Source organism: Lissotriton helveticus, chromosome 9 (genome assembly GCF_964261635.1).
Source record: "Lissotriton helveticus chromosome 9, aLisHel1.1, whole genome shotgun sequence".
Taxonomy (NCBI): domain Eukaryota; kingdom Metazoa; phylum Chordata; class Amphibia; order Caudata; family Salamandridae; genus Lissotriton; species Lissotriton helveticus.
In genome coordinates this window covers 1,289,531,588-1,289,558,857 of record NC_136070.1, presented here as the reverse complement: position 1 = coordinate 1,289,558,857, position 27,270 = coordinate 1,289,531,588, and the positions used below count along the sequence as shown (strand labels likewise).

Genomic DNA, 27,270 nt, shown 5'->3' with positions numbered 1-27,270 from the left:
AGAGCCTGCTGCCCCATGAGTCAGGAGTCTGGGATTCCCCTCTGGGGGGTCAGTGAGGGCCTCTTCCTGGCCCCTCCCAGAGAGCCTGCTGCCCATGAGCCAGGAGTCTGGGATTCCCCTCTGGGGGGTCAGTGAGGGCCTCTTCCTGCCCCTCCCAGAGAGCCTGCTGCCCCATGAGCCTGGAGTCTCTGGGCTGGCCCCTCTGGGGGGTCAGTGAGGGCCACTTCCTGGCCCCTCCCAGAGAGCCTGCTGCCCATGAGTCAGGAGTCTCTGGGCTGGCCCCTCTGGGGGGTCAGTGAGGGCCACTTCCTTGTCCCTGTGTATAAAGGGAGTCCCTCAGCCCAGAGCCGCATCCAGAACCGTCTGCAGCTGGAAGGCCCAGGTGAGTTCAGGCACAGCAGGGACCAATGAGCGCTCTGTTCATTATTATTTGGAGTTTTCATATGACAGGGGCCCACAGAGTGCGTCCCCCCAACACCTGCCATGTGGTGACCGCCATGGGCTGGGGACAGGCGCCGGCTGGGCTGGGGGGGTCTGTTGAAGCCTCAGAGTCCGGGGCCTGCTGGGCTGGGGGGGGGGTCTGTTGAAGCCTCAGAGTCTGGGGCCTGCTGGGGGGGTCTGTTGAAGCCTCAGAGTCTGGGGCCTGCTGGGCTGGGGGGGTCTTTTGAAGCCTCAGAGTCTGGGGCCTGCTGGGCTGGGGGGGGGTCTGTTGAAGCCTCAGAGTCTGGGGCCTGCTGGGCTGGGGGGGTCTGTTGAAGCCTCAGAGTCTGGGGCCTGCTGGGGGGTCTGTTGAAGCCTCAGAGTCTGGGGCCTGCTGGGCTGGGGGCGTCTGTTGAAGCCTCAGAGTCTGGGGCCTGCTGGGCTGGGGGGGGTGGGGGGGGTCTGTTGAAGCCTCAGAGTCTGGGGCCTGCTGGGGGGTCTGTTGAAGCCTCAGAGTCTGGGGCCTGCTGGGGGTTCTGTTGAGGCCTCAGAGTCTGGGGCCTGCTGGGCTGGGGGGGGGGTCTGTTGAAGCCTCAGAGTCTGGGGCCTGCTGGGGGGTCTGTTGAAGCCTCAGAGTCTGGGGCCTGCTGGGGGTTCTGTTGAGGCCTCAGAGTCTGGGGCCTGCTGGGCTGGGGGGGGGGGGGTCTGTTGAAGCCTCAGAGTCTGGGGCCTGCTGGGGGGGTCTGTTGAAGCCTCAGAGTCTGGGGCCTGCTGGGGGTTCTGTTGAGGCCTCAGAGTCTGGGGCCTGCTGGGCTGGGGGTCTGTTGAAGCCTCAGAGTCTGGGGCCTGCTGGGGGGGTCTGTTGAAGCCTCAGAGTCTGGGGCCTGCTGGGCTGGGGGGGGGGGGTCTGTTGAAGCCTCAGAGTCTGGGGCCTGCTGGGGGTTCTGTTGAGGCTTCAGAGTCTGGGGCCTGCTGGGCTGGGGGGTCTGTTGAAGCCTCAGAGTCTGGGGCCTGCTGGGGGGGGTCTGTTGAAGCCTCAGAGTCTGGGGCCTGCTGGGCTGGGGGTCTGTTGAGGCCTCAGAGTCTGGGGCCTGCTGGGCTGAGGAGTCTGTTGAAGCCTCAGAGTCTGGGGCCTGCTGGGGGGTCTGTTGAAGCCTCAGAGTCTGGGGCCTGCTGGGGGTTCTGTTGAAGCCTCAGAGTCCGGGGCCTGCTAGGCGTCTGTTGAAGCCTCAGAGTCTGGGGCCTGCTGGGGGGGTCTGTTGAAGCCTCAGAGTCTGGGGCCTGCTGGGCTGGGGGGTTTGTTGAAGCCTCAGAGTCTGGGGCCTGCTGGGCTGGGGGGTCTGTTGAAGCCTCAGAGTCTGGGGCCTGCTGGGCTGGGGGTCTGTTGAAGCCTCAGAGTCTGGGGCCTGCTGGGCTGGGGGTCTGTTGAGGCCTCAGAGTCTGGGGCCTGCTGGGCTGAGGAGTCTGTTGAAGCCTCAGAGTCTGGGGCCTGCTGGGGGGTCTGTTGAACCCTCACAGTCTGGGGCCTGCTGGGCTGGGGGGGGGGTCTGTTGAAGCCTCAGAGTCTGGGGCCTGCTGGGGGTTCTGTTGAGGCTTCAGAGTCTGGGGCCTGCTGGGCTGGGGGGTCTGTTGAAGCCTCAGAGTCTGGGGCCTGCTGGGGGGGTCTGTTGAAGCCTCAGAGTCTGGGGCCTGCTGGGCTGGGGGTCTGTTGAGGCCTCGGAGTCTGGGGCCTGCTGGGCTGAGGAGTCTGTTGAAGCCTCAGAGTCTGGGGCCTGCTGGGGGGTCTGTTGAAGCCTCAGAGTCTGGGGCCTGCTGGGGGTTCTGTTGAAGCCTCAGAGTCCGGGGCCTGCTAGGCATCTGTTGAAGCCTCAGAGTCTGGGGCCTGCTGGGGGGGTCTGTTGAAGCCTCAGAGTCTGGGGCCTGCTGGGCTGGGGGGTTTGTTGAAGCCTCAGAGTCTGGGGCCTGCTGGGCTGGGGGGTCTGTTGAAGCCTCAGAGTCTGGGGCCTGCTGGGCTGGGGGTCTGTTGAAGCCTCAGAGTCTGGGGCCTGCTGGGCTGGGGGTCTGTTGAGGCCTCAGAGTCTGGGGCCTGCTGGGCTGAGGAGTCTGTTGAAGCCTCAGAGTCTGGGGCCTGCTGGGGGGTCTGTTGAAGTCTCAGAGTCTGGGGCCTGCTGGGGGTTCTTTTGAGGCCTCAGAGTCTGGGGCCTGCTGGGCTGGGGGGGGGGGGAGGGGTCTGTTGAAGCCTCAGAGTCTGGGGCCTGCTGGGGGGGTCTGTTGAAGCCTCAGAGTCTGGGGCCTGCTGGGGGTTCTGTTGAGGCCTCAGAGTCTGGGGCCTGCTGGGCTGGGGGTCTGTTGAAGCCTCAGAGTCTGGGGCCTGCTGGGGGGGTCTGTTGAAGCCTCAGAGTCTGGGGCCTGCTGGGCTGGGGGGGGGGGTCTGTTGAAGCCTCAGAGTCTGGGGCCTGCTGGGGGTTCTGTTGAGGCTTCAGAGTCTGGGGCCTGCTGGGCTGGGGGGTCTGTTGAAGCCTCAGAGTCTGGGGCCTGCTGGGGGGGGTCTGTTGAAGCCTCAGAGTCTGGGGCCTGCTGGGCTGGGGGTCTGTTGAGGCCTCAGAGTCTGGGGCCTGCTGGGCTGAGGAGTCTGTTGAACCCTCACAGTCTGGGGCTTGCTGGGGGGTCTGTTGAAGCCTCAGAGTCTGGGGCCTGCTGGGCTGGGGGGGGTCTGTTGAAGCCTCAGAGTCTGGGGCCTGCTGGGCTGGGGGTCTGTTGAAGCCTCAGAGTCTGGGGCCTGCTGGGCTGGGGGTCTGTTGAACCCTCACAGTCTGGGGCTTGCTGGGGGGTCTGTTGAAGCCTCAGAGTCTGGGGCCTGCTGGGCTGGGGGGTCTGTTAAGGCCTCAGAGTCTGGGGCCTGCTGGGGGCTCTGTTGAAGCCTCAGAGTCTGGGGCCTGCTGGGGGGTCTGTTGAAGCCTCAGAGTCTGGGGCCTGCTGGGCTGGGGGTCTGTTGAGGCCTCAGAGTCTGGGGCCTGCTGGGCTGAGGAGTCTGTTGAAGCCTCAGAGTCTGGGGCCTGCTGGGGGTCTGTTGAAGCCTCAGAGTCTGGGGCTGATGGGCTGGGGGGTCTGTTGAAGTCTCAGAGTCTGGGGCCTGCTGGGCTGGGGCGGTCTGTTGAAGCCTCAGAGTCTGGGGCCTGCTGGGGGGGTCTGTTGAAGCCTCAGAGTCTGGGGCTCTCTTTGAATCCACCCACCACAAGTTGTTGAATATATTTGGATTGATTGTAACTCGATAAGTTACCTACAACTGAACCCCACAGGGCTGCAGCAGAACTGATTCCTCCCAAGCACCACATTCCACATGGAACTTCCAAAGTATATTCTCCTCTTCAAGCCACCCCAAGAGCACAACACTCACAACACATGACAGGTGCAGGGTGGGCGGGACTTCCGGTGAGGGAGGTGCTTAAGTCGCTTCCTGGACATGAGTAGCTCTTAAGTAGTCTCAGGTGGGGCCGTGATCCTCCAGAGGAAGGAGGGAAGGACGAGGGGGCCTCATTGGGTTTGCCTTGGGTCCCTCCACAGCATCAGCAGGTTTCAGCAGCGGGCGTTGAAGCCAGGCCTCACAAGGGTTGTTTCCACAGATGAGGGGCGTCACAGGTGGAAGAGAGACCCGAAGGTCTCAGCCCTTGGGTTCTGCCAGCTCAAACCTACATTTCATGCACACGTCAGCAGCATGTCTGAGCTCCTGCGGTGCTCCTTACAGAGCAGAAGGGCCCTTCCTCTAACAGACTCGATGAATCGATAAAACCATCGATTTAAATCTGTCACCTCAGAATCAGCACACTTCCATGACACCGGCAAGAATGTCAGTCCATCTTCACAACTCTATTTTTGGGCCACCTTCATCTCTCGGAGAATCTGCGATCCACCAGAGAATAGATCGAGTTGTAAAGGATATTGCGATGTAATGGATGCGTTGTAAAGGTTGTTTCCCCAGTATGCGGACTGTTGCGTTTATCCCCGCCTTGTGTCCTCGTGGTCTTTAGTGCACCAGCCTTTCCCTCCTCTCGCACTCTTTGTGGGGGGGTCTGCCCCTCTCCTCTAACTGTACCCCTTCTGTTCCTGTCTCCCAGGGTGCTGCTGTGCTGCTTGTTCCTCAAAGAATCTTCCAGAAGTGGCAGGATGCTCCGCGTGGCGGTGCTGCTCTCGACACTGTGCGCCCTCGCATACGGTGAGTTGTTGGCATAGGCACTGAAAGTAGAGGTGCTGGGGGTGCGGCAGCACCCCAAAATAACCAAGGGGAATGAGCAATAAGGATGCATCTAATTTTTGTCTTTATCTTGTCGCATTTGCTGTGCGTCCAGGACAGAGGGCAGATGTCAGCCATCTTCTGACAAATGGCTGCTCATTCTTTCAACATGGAGATTGGTGTTTGCTTTTCTTTCTGTGACCACAAAGTGAGAGGGTTTCGTAAAGCTCCTGCCAAGTGAAGGCATATATGTATGTCCCGAGGGTGGGTACCTGGATATATAGGGATATATGGGGGGGGAGAGGGGGGCGGTCCCAAGGGCCATTAATGGCTCCAGGAGAGGAGCCGCGTGGCCCCCCCTTCTTTGAAATGACACAGGCATGCCCCAGGGAGGTGACAGTCATTGGGCTGAAATCACCCATGGGGAGGGGGGCCGAATCCCCCTCCCAATATACATGTATACATTTGCCCCCGGGACATGGCCCACCCGGGGACTGAAGTATAAACAAATGCAGCAGACCACGTTTTTTTGGTTTTGCCTGGATTCATGAATCCACTGCAATTTTCATGGCAAAATTTAAAAAAATTGTGCCCTAGTGGGTCCCTGTTGGACTTCACCACCAGGCCTAGAGGGTCAGGGTATTCCTATTCTGCCCCCTTCTCTTTTTAAAAACTTTTTGGGGGGAGACTCGGCTCAGTCCAAGTCCCAAAATGTCTGCCAACAATTCCTGTTTGAAGTGTTGGCAGACAATCAGATCTCAGCGCGGGATCCACTCAGAATTCATGTCCCTAGATATGCAGATTTATTTTTACTTCAATAATTTAAAAACTACTGGACGGATTCCAAGAGCAGGTTCTCTGCCAAATGTGGTGTAATTCCGTTCAGCGGTTCGGCTGTAGTCATGCTCAAAAACCCTATAAGAAATTGCATGGGTAAAACACGTTTTGGGACCGCCCTTTTTCTTATGGCCCAAGCTTGACGAATCACCCCAGACAGCAGCTGAAGTAAATGGCAAACTACTTTGAAAATGTTGTGAAGATTTGTAAAACTGCGCCAAAGTTATTACAAAACAAATAACGCTTTTCCTATAGAAAGTAGGTCCTAAATATAACCACCTACCAGCAACCAAAAGTAGGTAATATACATATGTACATATGCATAAGTATATGTGTATATATATATATACGTATATACACATATACATATATATCTTCAGTGAAATAAAACAAATTTTACAGAGACGTCATAGTTAGGTTCGGATTTTGCACACACATAACCAAAGGATTCCAGCAGTTATAGTTATGTCAAGTAACTATAAATCATGCCCTTAGGTAGCTACATCTAGCGCCCCCGCTATGCACAGTTTTCTCATCAATAATTTCAATTCCAATGTTGCAGTGATTCTATCAATGATGTCACAGAAGGTCTCATGAGTGATATAATATGTAGGGTACTTAGAAGTGCATGGTGTGGGCGTGAGTTATAGTTAACTATAACTGCTGATTGTATAAAATCTTTACCTAACGATAACGTCCCTGTAACTTTTGGTTTTTAGTGAATTTCTAATGTGTTTTTAACTCTATTTCCTAAGTATAATGTCACTATAAACTTAGTTTTTTTCAATTAATGTCCACAGTTTTCTAATGCTGTGTCCTAACTATAATGTCCCTGTAACCTGTTTTTTCCAGTGAATTTCTACGGTTTCTTTTTTTTTATGACCTTTATTTATATTTTTAACAAAATCAGAGCAGGTGTACGGTTTCAATTGGAGCAGACAGGTGGAATTTATAGCAAAGTGCAAAGATATGAGCAGGATGTACCCGCTTATGGCGGAGCAAAGTATTATACATTGAAGAGGCTGCTTATGTATTTTGGTTATGTCACTTCAACTACCCCCTCATTCGTGGCAATTTCTATGGTTTCTTAATGCTAATTCCTAACTATAACGTCCCTGTAACCTGGGTGTGTGAGTGCTTGCGTGAGTGTGTAAGTGGGTGTGTCAGTGTGTGGCGGGTATGTCAGTGCATGTTTAACTGGCTCTGTGGGTCTGTGAGTGGGTGTATGAGTGGTTCTCTTGGTCTCTGAGTGGGAGTGGCTGTAGGGGTGTGTGAGTGGGTATATGAGTGGTGTTCTGGGTCTCTGAGTGGGTGTGTGAGTGGTTCTCTGAGTGGATGTGAGAGTGGCTATATGAGTGTGTGAGTGTTTGTGTCGGTGTGTGGCGGGTATGTCAGTGCATGTTTAACTGGCTCTGTGGGTCTGTGAGTGGGTGTATGAGTGGCTGTGTGGGTCTGTCACTGGGTGTGTGAGCAGCTGTATGGGTGTATACTTGGGTGTGTGAGTGCCTGGGTGGGTCTGTGAGTGGGTGTGTGAGTGGTTCTCTTGGTCTCTGAGTGGGAGTGGGTGTAGGGGTGTGTGAGTGGGTATATGAGTGGTGTTCTGGGTCTCTGAGTGGGTGTGTGAGTGCCTGTGTGGGTCTGTGAGTGGGTGTGTGAGTGGTTCTCTTGGTCTCTGAGTGGGAGTGGCTGTAGGGGTGTGTGAGTGGGTATATGAGTGGTGTTCTGGGTCTCTGAGTGGGTGTGTGAGTGGCTGTATGGATGTATGAGTGGGTGTTTGAGTAGGTGTGTGAGTGAGCAAGTGAGTGAGTATATGGATGGGTGTTTTTAATTGGGATCTGGGTCGCACAGGTGTGGTCCCACTGAGCACCACTGTGGATTCTTGGATGTTCGTGCGCTCTCAAAAAACATTGTGGAGAATTTCTTGCCCATGAGGGTCCCTCACAGATCCCTTTATCAGCCCCATGGGTCAGGATACCTCTGTCCTGACCCCTGCTATCCTATCTACACTTTATTCCACGCTGCCCCCCGCCGAGCACTGTGTCTTGATTGAAATAATGGTGGTCTCAACTTTTCTATCAGATTGCGGCTAGGGAATCACAACATTCTGTTGGCACGTGTATCTCTGGATCAAGGTGGATCCGCGTCTCTAGATATACGTAACTCTTTATTCTTTCGAAACTCCAAAACTACTGAACAGTTTTACACCAAATTACAAAAAGCACTATTTCTGGACCAAGATCTAGCTTTCTGCCACGTTTAGTGTAATACTAATCATCGGTTCGGGGGTTTTTAGAACCCCCTTTTTCTCTGCCCCCGCTTGCCGGATCACCCCGAAACTTTTTATACAGCAGCTGAAGTGACATGGCATGCTAGTTTTGACACTTTCGTGAAGATTCATCAGAGGGCACCAAAGTTATTAGCAAAATATAAAATGGTTCTAACTATAACTACCTAATGGTGAGCATATATCTATATATATATATATATCCTTGTTAAGTGGCCTAAGCACTTTTATCTGTTTGCCCCCTCACAATTCACTTCTAGAAGCTCCACAGCATATGCGGTAATACAGTTGTTCCACATTTACAGAATATTCCAGGACACAAAATGAGGCCTAGTCTGTTTTGAATTATGAGAAAAGTGGACTGTGTTGTATAAAACACAACAGGGCTAGCATCTTCTGGTCTGAAAGAGTTGTGTATACTCTCTATTAAGAAACGAAGGCGAGGATTATCCTCTAACTTTGGATACTAACAGTGATCTTAGAACACCTGATCCCTCTGCTTAAACCTGTGGGATTTGTGCTCCACCTCTGAAGGCGACCCTTGAACCTCTCGTCCTAAACCTGTGGGATTCACGCTCCACAGGTGAAATTAATTCTTAGACCTCTCTGCTTAAACCTGTGGGATTTGTGCTCCACCTCTGAAGGCGACCCTTAGACCTCTCTGCCTCAACCTGTGGGATTTGTGCTCCACCTCTGAAAGTGACCCTTGGACCTCTCTGCCTCAACCTGTGGGATTCACGCCCCACTGCTGAAGGCGACCCTTGGACCTCTCTGCCTAAACCTGTGGGATTTGTGTGACAACGCTAAAGGCGTGAAAGAGTTGTGTATACTTTCTATTAAGACACGGAGGTGAGGATTACCCTCTAACTTTGGATACTAACAGTGATCTTAGAACACCTGATCCCTCTGCCTAAACCTGTGGGATTCACGCTCCACCGCTGAAGGCGACCCTTGGACTTTTCTGCTTAAACCTGTGGGATTCACGCTCCACCGCTGAAGGCGGCCCTTGGACCTCTCGTCCTAAACCTGTGGGATTCACGCTCCACCACTGAAGGCGATCCTTGGACCTCTCTGCCTCAACCTGTGGGATTCACGCTCCACCACTGAAGGCGATCCTTGGACTTTTCTGCCTAAACTTGTGGGATTTGTGCTCCACCTCTGAAGGCGACCCTTGGACCTCTCCGCCTAAACCTGTGGGATTCACGCTCCACTGCTGAAGGCGACCCTTGGACTTTTCTGCCTAAACTTGTGGGATTTGTGCTCCACCTCTGAAGGCGACCCTTGGACCTCTCCGCCTAAACCTGTGGGATTCACGCTCCACTGCTGAAGGCGACCCTTGGATCTCTCTGCTTAAACCTAAGGGATGTGTGCTCCACTGATGAAGGCGACCCTTGGGCCCTCTCTGCCTCAACCTGTGGGATTCACGCTCCACCACTGAAGGCGATCCTTGGACCTCTCTGCCTCAACCTGTGGGATTCACGCTCCACCACTGAAGGCGATCCTTGGACCTCTCTGCCTCAACCTGTGGGATTCACGCTCCACCACTGAAGGCGATCCATGGACCTCTAGTCCTAAACCTGTGGGATTCACGCTCCACTGCTGAAGGCGACCCTTGGACCTCTCCGCCTAAACCTGTGGGATTCACGCTCCACCGCTGAAGGCGACCCTTGGACCTCTCGTCCTAAACCTGTGGGATTCACGCTCCACTGCTGAAGGCGACCCTTGGACCTCTCGTCCTAAACCTGTGGGATTCACGCTCCACCGCTGAAGGCGACCCTTGGGCCCTCTCTGCCTACACCTGTGGGATTCACGCTCCACCACTGAAGGCGACCCTTGGACCTCTCGTCCTAAACCTGTGGGATTCACGCTCCACCGCTGAAGGTGACCCTTGGACTTTTCCGCCTAAACCTGTGGGATTCATGCTCTACTGCTGAAAGTGACTCTTGGACCTCTCCGCCTAAACCTGTGGGATTCATACTCCACCGCTGAAGGCGACCCTTGGGCCCTCTCTGCCTAAACCTGTGGGATTCACGCTCCACCACTGAAGGCGACCCTTGGGCCCTCTCTGCCTACACCTGTGGGATTCACGCTCCACCACTGAAGGCGACCCTTGGACCTCTCGTCCTAAACCTGTGGGATTCACGCTCCACCACTGAAGGCGACCCTTGGACCTCTCCGCCTAAACCTGTGGGATTCATGCTCCACCGCTGAAGGCGACCCTTGGGCCCTCTCTGCCTACACCTGTGGGATTCACGCTCCACCACTGAAGGCGACCCTTGGACCTCTCGTCCTAAACCTGTGGGATTCACGCTCCACCGCTGAAGGTGACCCTTGGACTTTTCCGCCTAAACCTGTGGGATTCATGCTCTACTGCTGAAAGTGACCCTTGGACCTCTCGTCCTAAACCTGTGGGATTCACGCTCCACTGCTGAAAGTGACTCTTGGGCCTCTCCGCCTAAACCTGTGGGATTCACGCTCCACTGCTGAAAGTGACTCTTGGGCCCTCTCTGCCTAAACCTGTGGGATTTGTGCTCCACCACTGAAGGCGACCCTTGGACCTCTCGTCCTAAACCTGTGGGATTTGTGCTCCACTGCTGAAGGCGACCATTGGGCCCTCTCTGCCTCAACCTGTGGGATTCACGCTCCACCGCTGAAGGCGACCCTTGGGCCCTCTCTGCCTAAACCGGTGGGATTTACGCTCCACCGCTGAAGGCGACCCTTGGGCCCTCTCTGCCTAAACCTGTGGGATTTGTGCTCCACCTCTTAAGGTGACCCTTGGATCCCTCTGCTGACACCTGCGGGATTCGTGCTCTGTGGTTGAAGGGGACACTTGAATCTCTGTGTCAAATGCCTGGCCACCACCACACCAGCTCCACACTGTCAAATGCTTTATTTCATCATCTGATTTGTGCAGAGTGGTTATGGTGTCAGTCCTGAGTCGTGAGGAGCAGTGTAATGCCACACTGGGGGATTTACCCAGATCTACTCTCGGCGACCCTCGCGGCTCCTTATCGTCACACCCATCTCACCACAGGTACAAGCGCTGAGACCACACTAGGCTCATCCACCTCCTTGACCTCACTGACAAAACAAAGTGCATTGCTTCCTGGTTTGGATATTTTGTAAAGTCTTTATAAAGTCTCTGTTAGAGAGAATCCAACTTCTTTGCAAAGAAGTGTTAAATTGCCAACAGTGTAATTTTACCCTGTGGGGGAGATAATTTTATGTACATGATACTTGTTTAGTCTTTTAAGATTTTATTATCACTCACTTTCATGAACTTGCAATTTTATAATATTTTATAATATTTTCTTTTAATATTTAATCAATTATTGATGTTTTATATGTATATATATACTTTTATGACATTCGTCGAATAAAGCTTGCAAACAAACAAACAAAGTGCATTGTTTCCTGGTTTGGATATTTTGTAAAGTCTTTATAAAGTCTCTGTTAGAGAGAATCCAACTTCTTTGCAAAGAAGTGTTAAGTCTCTATAAAATGTTCCCTATACTCAAAGTCAGCTCTTTGCCGGGAGACTCCAAAACTCAAAGTAACAGTCAATGGGAATATTTTTCCAAACCACCTCATGGGAGATGTATCTTCCAATCTGTGACTTTAAGCAGAGTAAAGAATTTGTTGTTTTTAGAAGCAGCTAAAATGGTCCTGTTCAAAGTCTTTTGTGCCAGAAAACTGTAGAATCTGCCTATTAAGTATGAGGATACAGCACATTGTACATGTAATGCAACCTTTTGCTCTCTCTCTCTTGAACAGGGTGCCCCAACATCATCTCGCGCTCAGGATGGGGAGCCCGCAAGGTGAACTGCCTCACAGCGATGAAGACCCCGGTCCCATACGTTGTCATCCATCACACGGCCGGAGCTGCTTGCAACAGCAAAGCCAAGTGTGTGGCAGAGGTGAAGGCGGTGCAGAACTTGCACATCAACAATAACAAATGGTGTGACATCGGCTACAGGTGAGACGTCATAGAAGGTGTTATGGGTGGGCTGCACAGGACAACCCTGTCAGGTCGACCAGCACGCCCTTTGGTGTGTTGTTTTTCACTTTGGTGTATGCTTTCGGAGCAGCAGGTCCATTAGAAGGTTGAGTGCTCTCGCATACATATTAACATTACAAAACGCCTGTGCGGTCAGTCAGAGCCAATACTGCCCTTTTTGGAAATACTCAAAGTCAACAGGCTTAGCTCCAAGTCCAAAGATGAATGCCTGAAAGAAGAGTGTCTGGTGCCATCCCTTTGGAAGAAAGCACCACGTTGGTCCTAGCGTTAGTCCGAGCAACAAGCCATCCTCACTATCATCCACCCAGAACTTTACGGCTGATGCACTGCTGGCACTAGTGCCTAAGACGAGGCGAAAGAAATGGCGAGGTACCTCCTTCGTTGTGCTAGAGGCCCCCAGCTGGAATGCTCTTTCTTGTACTTCCGTGCCACTAAGGGTGCGAGCTCTTTTGAGTGTAGCCGGAAAACCTGGCTTTTTAAGAATGCCTTTGTAGTATCTTACACCTCTGTCCATACTTGTCCTTCTCCCCCTTCATCACATGCAATGCCTCTAGAATGTTACAGTGTTATGATGCTCTGTGGGTTGTTGGTGTCTCTCAAGAGAGGCACAGTTGAGATGGGCTCCTGGTGGGGCGTGTACTTTATTACTTCTGGACTCAACTACTCATCTTCAATAAACCAACCTGAAATACCTCAATGTGTCCGGCTTCATTACTACATTTTTCTGGAGTATGGACAGAGGTGTAAGATACTACAGATTACAAGTGTGGACATAGGTGTAAGACACTACAGAATTTTAGATTATATCCCCTTACGGCAAGAGTAGCGGTTACATAACCTGTAACACTCTTGGAGTAGCCGCACACTTTATGAGTCCCTTTGATTTAATTTCACTAGTACAGAGGAAGGCTGAGCCCAGAAGCAGAACCTTCAGCATCTCCCATGGAGGGGCAGCAAGCATAACCCAGAACAGAGAAAAATACTTTGGGGCATATTAGAAAGAACCTCGTTCACATTATCGCCATTTTAGCGGCAGGAAACTGCCGCTAAACGGCGATAATGGGCTTGCTAATGTGCGTTATAGAATTCCAATAGAAGCCCAGGTTAGATGTGCAGGACATCTAACCTGGGCTTCTATCGGACTTCTACAACGCATATTAGCAAGCCCATTATCGCCGTTTTAGCGGCAGGACGGCGATAATTTTAACGAGGTTCTTTCTAATATGCCCCTTTGTTCTGCTGCAGTCTGAAGAGAGGAATTGGTAGACTGCCTCGCAAGCAGAGAATCCACATCAGTTCTACGCTGTCCAGACCTCTACTGTGTTCCTGTGAAGACCCTGCACCGACTCAGATACTTACTGGTAATCTTCATCACTCCGAGTCATAGTCTTCCTCGTCCTAGTTCCAACAGAGGAGAAGCTTTTGTGGGCTGCCTCCTAATCCTCGGCAGAGGAGATGGATAACATGTCCAAGATGGAAGAATAAACGCTCGCACGCGATCTTGGCCAAAACCTTAATGCAACGGTGGCCGCTAAAGCCAGCCTCGGCCCGTGCAGGTAAGAGCGGTGGGGCATCATCGCCCGTCGACTCCCCCCCACACAGCCCCACGACTCTTACCTGCAGGGCTGCGCCTGGCTTGAGATGGCCTTTCTTACTGCACATTGTATAATACACTTAATCACAATAAATAAACAACAAAATAACAACAAACAACATGAGTCAGGGTGAACCTCCAGTAGACACAAAACAAAAAAAATTGAAACACTCTTGTAGTCGCCCCACCTACACCGGGCAAGTGTCACTTTGTTTGCGTGGTGACCATATTACCTGGGACATAAGTATATTTTTAACCTGTATGGGTACATTCTGTGGCTGAGACAAAAACAAAAAAGGACTAGGGTGAGGAATACACAAGAGCTAGATAATCAGAGACTGCCAAGACCGTATGTCAGTGCCTGCTGCCCAGCACAGGATGCTGGCATCCTTAAGTGACCCTCAGTGAGAAGAGAGAAAAAAGACACTGTCAAGGAAGTCGGTCGCTCATGGCCTCTATCTCTGATAGGCTCTATCCAATGTAAGTGGGCATCAGTGGCAGCATAGGACAGTGCATGAGGGCATCGAGCCACGCATCAAAGCTGCTGATCTCTCACGGTGGTACCAACCTGGGCATAAAAACCCATGAATCTCCATGTGCCACTTCCCCTGTCATGCCTTAATCCCCTGCAGGTGGTGCCAACTGTGCTTGAAGGCCCACAAGCCTAATATCTGTACCCTGTCTGGAAAGTGGAGCCATCCACGACTCCGGAGTCCTGCAACCCAAATCTTCTCCTGGAGCCAACTGCACAAACACCCAAACTAGAACAAGGAGGGCCCATAATACACCATGATGAGGCCTGCAATGGTGGCCAATCACACTTCATCCCAGGGAGAAGAAGGAGGAGATTGCTGCATGTGGTGGCAGGTGCCAGCATGTTGAGATCAGAATTACAGCCCTGTATGCTTCATCGGCTAACAAAAACTGAGTAAGCAGCACAATGATAGCTTCTGCCTGTTCAACCATACAAGGAGCTTCGGCTATTCAAGAATGCAGTTCGAACCCTACTGACAGCTTCTGCCTCATGGACTAGAGGGAGCTTCAGCTATTCAAAAACGCAGTACGAACCCTACTGACAGCCTCTGCCTGGTGGACTAGAGGGAGCTTCGGCTATTCAAGAGCGCAGTACGAACCCTACTGAAGGCCTCTGCCTGATGGACTAGAGGGAACTTCGGTTATTCAGGAACGCAGTACGAAGCCTACTGACAGCTTCTGCCTGTTGGTCTAGAGGGAGCTTCGACTATTCAAGAACAAAGTACGAACCCTACTGACAGCTTCTGCCTGATGGGCCAGAGGGAGCTTCGGCTAGTCAAGAGCGCAGTACGAACCCTACTGACAGATTCTGCCTGATGGGCTAGAGGGAGCTTCGCTAGTCAAGAGCGCAGTATGAACCCTACTGACAGATTCTGTCTCATGGACTAGAGGGAGCTTCGGCTAGTCAAGAGCGCAGTACGAACCCTACTGACAGCTTCTGCCTGTTGGACTAGAGGGAGCTTCGGCTAGTCAAGAGCGCAGTACGAACCCTACTGACAGCTTCTGCCTGGTGGACTAGAGGGAGCTTCGGCTATTCAAGAATACAGTACGAACCCTACTGACAGCTTCTGCCTCTTGGACTAGAGGGAGCTTTGGCTAGTCAAGAGCGCAGTCTGAACCCTACTGACAGATTCTGCCTGATGGACTAGAGGGAGCTTCGGCTATTCAAGAGCGCAGTACGAACCCTACTGACAGATTCTGCCTGATGGGCTAGAGGGAGCTTCGGCTAGTCAAGAGCGCAGTACGAACCCTACTGACAGCCTCTGCCGGATGGGCTAGAGGGAGCTTCGGCTATTCAAGAGCGCAGTACGAACCCTACTGACAGCTTCTGCCTGTTAGACTAGAGGGAGCTTTGGCTAGTCAAGAGCGCAGTCTGAACCCTACTGACAGCTTCTGCCTGATGGGCTAGAGGGAGCTTCAGCTATTCAAGAACGCAGTACGAACCCTACTGACAGCTTCTGTCTCATGGACTAGAGGGAGCTTCAGCTATTCAAGAACGCAGTACGAACCCTACTGACAGCTTCTGTCTCATGGACTAGAGGGAGCTTCAGCTATTCAAGAACGCAGTACGAACCCTACTGACAGCCTCTGCCTGATGGACTAGAGGGAGCTTCAGCTATTCAAGAGCACAGTAGGAACCCTACTGAAGGCCTCTGCCTGATGGACTAGAGGGAACTTCGGTTATTCAGGAACGCAGTACGAACCCTACTGACAGCTTCTGTCTCATGGTCTAGAGGGAGCTTCGACTATTCAAGAACAAAGTACGAACCCTACTGACAGCTTCTGCCTGATGGGCTACAGGGAGCTTCGGCTAGTCAAGAGCGCAGTACGAACCCTACTGACAGCTTCTGCCTGATGGACTAGAGGGAAAGCTTTGTCTCGTGAAGAAATAATGCCAGAGGCTTGTTAGACCAGGCACTGAAGTTTGGCGATTAAGTTAACATTCAAGGTTGTATCCCTTGGAAAGAATCTGGGACAGTATTGACTAAAATGATGAGAATAATTAAATATTTGCTCGGAATAGTTTATATGGCAGAAACCTAGATTTATTAAGCATATTAACTTAACTTGAAAAACATATTAATATTTTTCCTAAAACAAATAATGTAATAGATTTTTCTTAAAGAAGAGGAAGTGATTGGACAATATATCTCGTGTGTGATGCATGTGAACTGGACTTCAGGTTCACAGCACCCCCCAGAGAAGCGTCTGCCTGTTAAAACTCACTGTGCCCTGGGAGGCGGAGTTACAAGGAAACACTGCAGTGAGCTGCAGTAACATCTGGAGTCTGTGGTTCCATGGTGAGCTGCAGTAATTGTCACAGGGATGGCCCAACATCCATTGCATCCCACAGCCCCTGGTGAACTGATGTGAAACTGACTGGACTTTAACACAGCCGCTGCCCCTCCCCACACAACTAACCTCAGCTGGAGATGCAAGATGGGCTCTCGTTTCTTTCCCTACTGAGGGCGCACAGCGGATCGAGCACGGCGGCTCATGTACAGCAGCTCATGCACTGCAGCTCATGCGCAGCAGCTCATGCACTGCAGCTCATGCACTGCAGCTCATGCGCCGCAGCTCATGCACTACAGCTCATGCGCAGTGGCTCATGCACTGCAGCTCATGCGCAGCGGCTCATGCACTGCTGCTCATGCGCAGCGGCTCATGCACTGCAGCTCATGCGCAGCGGCTCATGCACAGCAGCTCATGCACAGCGGCTCATGCACTGCAGCTCATGTGCAGCGGCTCATGCACTGCGACTCCTGTACAGTGGCTCATGTACTGCAGCTCATGCGCAGCGGCTCATGCACAGCGGCTCATGCGCAGCAGCTCATGCACTGCAGCTCATGCACAGCGGCTCATGCACTGCAGCTCATGGACAGCAGCTCATGTACAGCGGCTCATGCACTGCAGCTCATGCACAGCGGCTCGTGCACTGCAGCTCATGCACTGCAGCTCATGCGCAGCGGTTCATGCACTGCGACTCCTGCACAGTGGCTCATGTACAGCGGCTCATGTACAACGGCTCATGCGCAGCGGCTCATGCACTGCAGCTCAAGCACTGCAGCTCATGCGCAGCGGCTCATGTGCAGCAGCTCATGCGCAGCGGCTCATGCACTGCGACTCCTGCACAGTGGCTCATGTACAGCGGCTCATGCACAGCGGCTCATGCGCAGCGGCCTATGCACTGCAGCTCATGCGCAGCGGCTCATGCACTGCAGCTCATGCGCAGCGGCTCATGCACTGCAGCTCATGCGCAGCGGTTCATGCACTGCGACTCCTGCACAGTGGCTCATGTACATCGGTTCATGTACAGCGGCTCATGTACAGCGGCTCATGTACAGCGGTTCATGCGCAGCGGCTCATGCGCAGCGGCTCATGCACTGCGGCTTCTGCACCGCTCCCACATTCTTGTTGGGAATACTTCTCCCTCCAACCATCTCTGAGATCTGAGCCCGCGACACCTTTTCCACCAGGAAGCCGCACAGTGTTGGACTTCTAGTGAAGCTGTGGGCTTCACGAGAGACGCTGTCACAAGGGGGTGTCTCATAGCAACAGTTTGATGTCTGTTGGTAGCAGTGTCTTCCCCTCTGCTGTGGCTACCAATTTTCCACCCTTTATAGAAGGTGATTCTTAAACTATTTATTTTATATACCTGTTCTAACCCCACCCTCCCTCACACTGTACTGCATAAGCATCACTAGCCAGGAGTCATTTTTTTTTCTGTCCTCACGTTTTTAATGTTTCTTCTCAACTTGCAGCTTTCTGGTTGGCGAAGATGGCAACGTGTACGAAGGCCGCGGCTGGAACAAAGTCGGGGCTCATGCCCCCTCCATGAACTCAAGGTCCATCGGCATCAGCGTCATGGGGAACTTCATGAGTAAGTGGCACCTTTGCATTCACTAGTCAAGGGGTTAGGTTAAGGGGGGTTACAGCAAACCACCCGTAGAACCAGACAGCGTCTGTGCGGGGTTGTATCGACCCAGCACACCCTGAAATACACCAGGGCGCTGCACCCACCAGTCAGAACAGGTAATTTAATGTAACGGGCATTTATAAAGCGCTTTGTTACTCCGGGGAGTGTCCTGGCGCGATGCATCCGAGGTGTGAGGCTAACTGAGGGATCTGGCTGTTAGTTATTACTATTGGCCTGTACCTCCACTGTGGAAGGTCTGCCTCCTGCACCAGAGGCAGCCGAAGGAGCCATGGGCCCATGTATCAAGGGTTTTTGCATTCGCAAACAGCTGGTTCTCAGTTGTATACTGCCTGGTTTCTGTCTCCGGATTCAGAGCGAGGCGGGACAGGCAGCCTGGGACAGACAGACTAGAATTAAATACATCGATTTGTTTTCTTCAAATAAATTGATCTATTTCATATTTGTACAGGAATGTGAAGGAATATCAAGGGGTGCAGCCCCAGAGCCCCAATGAAGAATCCGCCCCTGCTCTGATAAGCCTAACTGCTCGTCCACACTACCACGAAAGAGAGCGTTAGTATGATCTGCTCTTGCCCCTGTGTACCACTTGGGGATCCGCTGCCGTCTCGACAGAGTGCACTTTGTTCTAGTGCACTATATAGGAGACAGCTTCCTACAGCCGTATACTTACAAGACACTACAAAGCCCTACTCTATGCAGGATCTCAAACTCAAGTGCAGACTCCAGGGAAACAGGTTCTCTGACAAAATATCAAGACCACAAATATCGTGGGACAGAAATATTGTCTAAACAATATCAAACACAAAAATATCGTTATTCTATACTTATAATGTAAATGATAAAAATATTGAAAATTAAATACCATTATACACTAATTTTGATGACAAAAATATCATTTTTTAACATATATATATATACTTAAAATTAATGAACACTAAATATATATTAAATAATAATCATATATATCTAAATGTGTATCTTCATTTAAACATATAATAAATATAATTTAAAGCCATTATTTAAAAAGTCATTTTTATTTATATTAATCATTTGCTAATTTCTTGTAAACTTTAAAAATACAACATAATAATATAAGTAAATATATGTTTATTAATATATATATATATATATACATATATATATATGAAACAAAAACCTTCACTCAAGAAGACAAGGCGCACACTCTTGTTTGAAGAACCTCTTCTTTATTGAGTCACGGCAATCTCGAACAGCGTCCCTGACGCGTTTCAGTAGTCCTGCTACCTTTCTCAAAGGGTCCACTACAGCATAGTTCTGTTTTGCTCCACATTGGCTCCCTCAACAGAAGTTGCTTTTATGATGTTGTCCCCATTGGCGTCGCAAGACTACAAGGGGTAATGGCAGCCGCCTCGGACTGTCCGAGGTAGGGACCCACACCAGCCTTGAAAATGGGACCTGTAAGGGTCTTGTTGGAACACGACATGAATTATAACAGACAGCAAATACAGACGGCATCTAAAACCGTGAGGAACACCACATGCGAAACCACAAGCCCCAGAATGCAATGGACACATCACCAACGAGGTGGTCCAATGGGGTCCAACATCATAAAAGCAACTTCTGTTGAGGGAGCCAATGTGGAGCAAAACAGAACTATGCTGTAGTGGACCCTTTGAGAAAGGTAGCGGGACTACTGAAACGCGTCAGGGACGCTGTTCGAGATTGCCGTGACTCAATAAAGAAGAGGTTCTTCAAACAAGAGTGGGCGCCTTGTCTTCTTGAGTGAAGGTTTTTGTTTCATATTAATCGGTATGGTCCAGCCGAATCAAGGAACGCACCACCCGCCATGAGCGCCACAATGCCCCGCACAATGGACTAAATATATATATATATACACACACACACACTATAAATTAAAAAAGGTAACAAATTAGCTGGAAATATTTTTAAAAACAAAAAAAATTTAGTTACACCTAAAAAAGTAAACCATATAAAAAAAATACAGATAATAAATATAAGTTAAATATTACAAACATTACTAATTAAAAATTATATCATTTTAAATACACACAGACATCATAATAATATGAATGAAAACAATATAAACAAGACTATAAAATTGTGGGAATAATACATACACTACTCCCCCTCCAATCTCTACAACAGTACGGAAAGCGTTGCACTCAGTTGAGATAAAAATTACTGCTCCCATTCCAGTCAGTGAACCAGTAGGGAAAGCATTGGACTCAGGAGGGGTAATATTTACTATTCCCACTCCAGTCTGTGCAACAGTAGAGAAAGCGGTGGATAGCGGAGGGGTGAACATTACTATTCCCACTCCAGTGAGTGCAACAGTAGGGAAAGTGTTGGATAGCATAGGGGTAAAAATTACTATTCCAACTCCAGAGAGTGCAACAGTAGGGAAAGTGTTGGATAGCATAGGGGTAAGAATTACTATTCCAACTCCAAAGAGTGCAACAGTAGGGAAAGTGTTGGATAGCATAGGGGTAAGAATTACTATTCCAACTCCAAAGAGTGCAACAGTAGGGAAAGTGTTGGATAGCATAGGGGTAAAAATTACTATTCCCACTCCACAGAGTGCAACAGTAGGGAAAGTGTTGGATAGCGAGAGGGTAAAAATTACTATTCCCACTCGAGTGAGTGCAACAGTAGGGAAAGTGTTGAATAGCATAGGGGTAAAAATTACTATTCCAACTCCAGAGAGTGCAACAGTAGGGAAAGTGTTGGATAGTGTAGGGGTAAAAAGTACTATTCCCACTCCAGTCTGTGCAACAATAGAGATGTAGTAGTTAACTTCAATCAAATTAAATATTTTAACAACTACATAATATAACAAGAAATAGATATATTAAAATGTATTTATTTAAAAAACATGTTAATAATGTGCATTACAATGTTTATTAAATATTTTATGTTACATAATTAAAATGCCATACTATATTCTCATAATAATAACAATAAACAAATATAATTTTATTTAAGATTAAAAACAATAACACAATTAACACATAACATAAAAATAATACACTTTAAAAAAATAGCTATTTTTCCATTTACTATAACTTAAATAACTTCCTACCCTATACCTCCGCAAAATAAACAACACACAAGTAAAATATATCTTAAAAATTATAATAATTACTAATTTAGATGAATTATCAATTAAACAATTAAGAATAATTAACCAATAAAATAATTATGATTAAATAAATTACCGCCCTTTGTTCCTACAAACACTACACACACCCTAATATATAATTCAAAATTATTGGGCCCGATTCACAGAACTAACTTAAGACTAAACTTACTCCTTTTGGTATTCACAGAAGTTAGGATTTTGTCTTAAGTTTGTCTTAAGACAAACTTAAGACAGACTTAAGTTAGGATTTTGTCTTAAGTCTGTCTTAAGTCTGTCTTAAGTCTGTCTTAAGTTTGTCTTAAGACAAACTTAAGACAAAATCCTAACTTCTGTGAATACCAAAAGGAGTAAGTTTAGGATTTTGTCTTAAGTTAGTTCTGTGAATCGGCCCCATAGTATTTACATAATTTACTGATGTAATTATGAGTTAAACAATTAATTACAATGAACTAATAATACATTAATTATATATAAGTAACTTTCCACCCTTACAAACTTGACAATCCGCACCTGATATATAACTTAAAAGATATCTTACCTATACAATTTACACATTTAATTATCAATTAAATATTTTGCAGTTTAATTACTTTCTTCAGATAAAAACATATCCATCAAAGAGCAGTTTGCACATAGTACATAAAATAGATACATTTTCATTGATCATAAAACCATTATATAAAACCAATGCAATAAAGATGTTATTTGTACATTGCACATCGTGCTGCGTGCACGAGAAGCAGTTTTCAAGAAAGCACCAACGCAAAATACCAATTCATCATCTTCCAAGTTCAAGATAATCCTATATGCAGCCCCAAAATCAACAAGTGTGTATTTTTTTAAAAAAGGTATTAAAAACAACTTGGTGTACTGTAGATAAAACTTGCAGAAGGATAGAAAAGGTAGTGTGGTTTGCCCAGTCCAGCTGTCACACGGGCATGGCAAAGAATCAAGATTAGCATGAAACCCACAGGGGAAACATATTAAAAAGTTCACTGTCAGCCCTTAAACAGAAAAGGAGATCACGCTCACAACGTCCCATAGAATTGGTGAGATAGCGGACCAACTGATAATGAGTATTCTTGAAGGACTTAAAAGTGGCTACAGTTGGTTTCCTGGATTCCCTATCAAATCTGTCCTTTCTGTAATGTGTATATAGTGCAGATTGGATATCTTATTTGCTTAGAGTGTCTATCTCATGCGGGCTATCAAAGATTTGTTCATAATCAATGCTGCTTAAGCTAGATCTCACCGCAGCTAGCCATGGGATGTCCATTGCCTTTTCACACTTACGGCAATCTCTTATAATTTCTCTTGTGAGGGACGCCGCTGGATTTTTCGAAACGTCAAGCCAAAATAGAGCAGGGCGGCCCTTTATATAATTTTCAATATAGTGCACATTTAAATCACTGTGACAAACATATTGGAACGTAGAGATTAAAGCTCCCACGAGTTTCCGACAAAACCTATTCTCCTCGTACTGGATGTGACAGGTGTTTGAGAAGCTACATAACTCAGCGTCAGAGGTTAACGTGGGCAACCATTGAGATTTAAAAAAATTCAAAATAACTAAGATAACCCCGACCTCCTGGGTTGTGGGTGACTAAGAACCGAATTGTTTGCTCTGGAAAACGAATACCGGTACTATACTGTGTGATCAGACCATGAACCGTTAGCAGCAAAGACCAGACCCAAGTAGGGAAAAGTGCTAGTGCATTGTAAACTTTGGTTACCCACAGAGATGATATGTAAAGGGTGCTTCCTCTGCCTGCAAGCCATTATAAAAGATTTTTTTCAAATTAGTACATAGGTCTAAAGAAGCCATAAAATCAACAACGTCGTCAGCGCAAAGCAGGGCTGGGAATGTATAATCATTAACTCTAGGGGCGTCTTTAGTAAGCGCTGTTAGGGATGTGTGTAGGTTGTTAATATATACAATAAAGAGTCACAGGGCCAAAACACATCCCTGCCCGACCCCTCTGCAGACTCTGATGTCGTAGAGGCCTCCCCACCTGTATTGATCCTGACCCGAGCTTTCAGATCCCTATGCAGGGATGCTAAAAAATATACTAAAATCTCATCCAACCCATATTCAAATAAAATGGACTAAGCGGGACCGATTAACATAATCAAAGTCTGAAGTCAAGTCCATATAAGCCAAGTATATTGGTGACCGCTGTGCAATTGTGTATTTCCCAATAATTAGGTTAAGGTTTAGGCATTGTTCCATGGTTCCTACCCTACTCCTAAAACCAACTTGACAGGGTAGTAAAATAGAGTTCTCTTCAGTCCAAATTTTAATCTTATTATGTAGAACCCGTCCTAGAACTTTCAATGTGGTGTCAATCAGGGAGACGAGTCTGTAACAGGCAGGCTGAGAACGGTCGCCCTTTTTAAAAATAGGGATGATAATACTGGTTGACCAGGTGCTTCGTAACGGGGAATTGGTTAGGTTATTAAAAACATGTATCAAAGCGGGCCCAAAAGTCTGGTTTGTACTTAATGAGGTCAATCGGTAACCAATCAGGGCCTGGAGCTTTATTGCCCAGGCTCTGATGTATCGCTTCCTCAATTTGGGACAGGGATAAGGATATTCCTGTAGGGGCTGGAAACTCAGAAAAAGCTTTATCGTGTGTGGGGACTGAATATATTGTAGAAAAGTAAACTTCCCACGCCTCAATAGTTTTATTGCACCTGATCAGTGTTAGTGTTTGTCCCATTAAATAATTATTCATGATTAATATTAATAATTAATTATTGTAATTAATTTCCCTCACACCCTTTACCTCTACAAAACAACTCATTTCAAAAATATAAATATATTTTTAATTACTTACATAATTACATATTTATCAATTAAATATTAATAGTTGCAATGTATTATTATTTAATTATAAATAAAGTACTTCCCACCCTATACCCCCTACAAACCCCGCAACCCTCACCTAAAACTTAACGTTATAAAACAAATTCACAATTAACATAATTAATTAATAATTACATCATTTATATTAATTACATTTTTTATTATTATAATTAATTTATTTCACGCCCTGTACTCCTATGAACCCCACAACCCGTTACGGCACAAAAAATAACAATAAACGAATAAAGCAATTTTAAAAACAACTGAAAATTTACAAACTATAATACAAAATTAACAATAATTATACAAACAACTTATAACATAAACAATTAAAATATATACTAAAATACATAAAAATAAGTAAAAACTGACATTATTGACAGCAATATTTTTGTAAACAATATTAACAACATAGATATTTTTACCAACAACTTAGGGCCTAATTATGAGACTCCGTTGCGGACTGGAACCGACCGGCCCTAGATCGCCGGTTCCGATTGCCGGTTTTGGATGCGACCGCCCTGCAGGCGGTCAGAAACATCCATTCCCCAATGGCAGCGTGTGCGGCAGGCGGAAAAGGCCCGCAGCACAATCTACCATCTGGAAATGGATGTTTAGGGGGGCACCATAGTTGCCCCCCAGGGCCCATTGCAGTGGGCCAGGGGGCCCTGCTAGCGGCCCCCAAAGACACTTTCCAACAGTCTCTCCATGTTGGAAAGGGCGACATGAAAAGGCTGCAGGAAAGTGGGCTCATAATCCCGACGGCGGAGCCAAGCTTGGCTTTGCCGTCATTAGGGGATTGTGGTTGCTTCCAATACTCCAGTGGGCTCCTTGAGCCCATTAGAAGCGCATCGGAATACCCCCACAGGTTTTACTCCAACCACCATCATCCTATTACGGTGGTCGAACTAAAATATACAATGTCGGGCAGAAAGCAGTCGACAGCTCATGGGAGGCTTCCTGCCCGACCTCATAATCAGGCCCCTTGATTTTTTTAGCATTGATATTACTTACCTTAAGATCGATATTCTTGTGAGCGATATTTTTGCACACTATATTTTTGCCTCGCAGTATGTTTTTTTTTCAATATTTTATCTGAATACCAGGGAAACAGAGGCTTTCAGACCAGTAGTGATGCTTGTGCTTTTTACGTAGCACCTGGTACGACAGATTCGAGCCAGTTCTTAGTAGTTATTATTACCTGTCTTTAGTAGTACTTATTTCACTGTTCTCAAAATCATGACAGGTTGAGCTGGGTCTGTAGGGTTTCACCCTTGGGCCTCTGGCTGCACACAGGTGGCTGCAGTGGGCTCTTACCTGGCTGCCATGTCTTACATGGTTATTTGTTTAATTTCAGACAGAAACCCGAACCAGGCCGCCCTGAAGGCTGTGCAGGAACTCATCAAGTGTGGGATCTCCAAGGGCTTCATCCGCAAAAACTACATTGTGAAGGGCCATCGTAATGTGTTTGCCACCAGCTGCCCTGGGAACAGCTTCTACAGCCTCATCCAGAAGTGGCCACGGTTCAACGCCAAGGACTGAGCTCACCGCAGCACGTGGCACGAGGGCAGAGCACGAGGACACGACACGCAAAGACATACATGGGCATAGGGCGAGGACACGACACGAGAGGACATACATGGGCAGAGGACGATGACACGACACAAGGCCATATACATGAGCAGAGGACACGACGCGAGAAGACATACATGGACAGAGGACACGACGCAAGGACACATACATGGAGAGAGTGTGATGATAGGGCATGACAGCACATACAAGGACACGGCTGGAGAACACATACATGGACAGAGGACACGACACGAGAAGACATACATGGACAGAGGACACGACGCAAGGACACATACATGGAGAGAGTATGATGATAGGGCATGACAGCACATACAAGGACACAGCTCGAGAACACATACATGGACAGAGGACACGACACGAGAAGACATACATGGACAGAGGACACGACGCAAGGACACATACATGGAGAGAGTATGATGATAGGGCATGACAGCACATACAAGGACACAGCTCGAGAAGACATACATGGGCAGGGGATGAGGACATGAAACAAGACCATATACATGGGCAGAGGACACGACACAAGAAGACATAGATGAGCAGAGGACACGACACAAGAAGACATAGATGAGCAGAGGACACAACACAAGAAGACATAGATGAGCAGAGGACACAACACGAGAAGACATACATGGATAGAGTATGAGGATAGTGCATGACAGCACATACAAGAACACAGCTCGAGAACACATATATAACAGTGCACAAGTTCATCACATGAGAACACATACATGGATAAAGTATGAGGACACCACATGAGAATACATACAACTGCCTGTACGATGTATCACTGTGATCTCAGCCGTCAGTTCCCTCTTTCTCTCGCTGGCTATGACCCTTTGCCTGTCTGGTTTGTGTTACTCTGAGCTCTGCAATCATCTCTCTGTCTGTCTCTATCTCTCTCTCTCTCTCCCTCAGTCTCTCTCTCTTTCTGTCTCTCTCCCTCTCTCTCTCTTGCTCTCTGTCTCTTGCTCTCTCTTGCTCTCTCTTGCTCTCTTCCTCTCCCTCAGTCTCTCTCTCTCTCTCTCTCTCTCTCTCTCTCTCTCTCCCTCAGTCTCTCTCTCTGTCTTCCTCTCCCTCTCTCAGTCCTCGTTTGTCCATTGCATGTTTAGTGTAAGTTCTACACAGTCCTCCCTTTTACCCCGTGCCAGAGTCGCGAAGGATGTGGAAGCAGAAACCCAATGAGCCTGTTTAGTTGTGACCCATGTCCAGTGATGCAGGGTCTCAGCTATCAAACCTCTGTCACAAAGCTGTTTAATAAGAACTGTTCAAGACTCTGATAACTTCAGCCTTTGATCTACTGCCTCCAGTTGTGTTTCTGATTTCAAAATATATTCTGGACAATAAATGTGTCTTAAAGTTTTTTGATTGCTTTGTCTTAATGTTTTTAAAACACTTCTTTGGAAGCAGGAAAACTTACAATCCATTACTAACAGCACCGAACAAACATCAAAGACCGGGGAAAGCTGCGGCCTCAGTCACCTCTTATTTTAAGTTACCACGTGGCCCTTCTTTGTGCTGTGTGTATATATATATTCACTGAAAAAACCATAGGTTTTACACATGTTATAGTTAGGAAATAGCATTTACAAAACCTATGAAATTCACTGAAAAAAACATAGCTTTGACACCAGTTATAGTTAGCTGGAAATTTTACTTGCATAAAACCAATGAAATTCCCACGTTATAGTTAGTTGGACTCACTATAACTTGCGCGTGCAATGCACTGCTGATGACGTCACATATTACATCACTCATGACATGGTCAGTGACATCAGTCATGACATCACTGATGACACTATCCAGTGAATGTGTGT

General features: G+C 48.2%; 1 protein-coding gene across 1 annotated transcript; it reads left to right on the top strand.

The window, feature by feature from the left end:
• The first annotated feature begins 356 nt into the window (after positions 1-356).
• Positions 357-25,854, top strand: LOC144782513 (peptidoglycan recognition protein 1-like). Its single transcript, XM_078661916.1, has 5 exons — positions 357-382; positions 4,536-4,633; positions 11,547-11,748; positions 17,680-17,798; positions 25,218-25,854. Exons 2-5 carry the CDS (start codon positions 4,585-4,587, stop codon positions 25,400-25,402), a joined length of 555 nt encoding a protein of 184 aa, XP_078518042.1. The 5' UTR covers positions 357-382; positions 4,536-4,584; the 3' UTR covers positions 25,403-25,854.
• Positions 25,855-27,270: the final 1,416 nt, after the last annotated feature.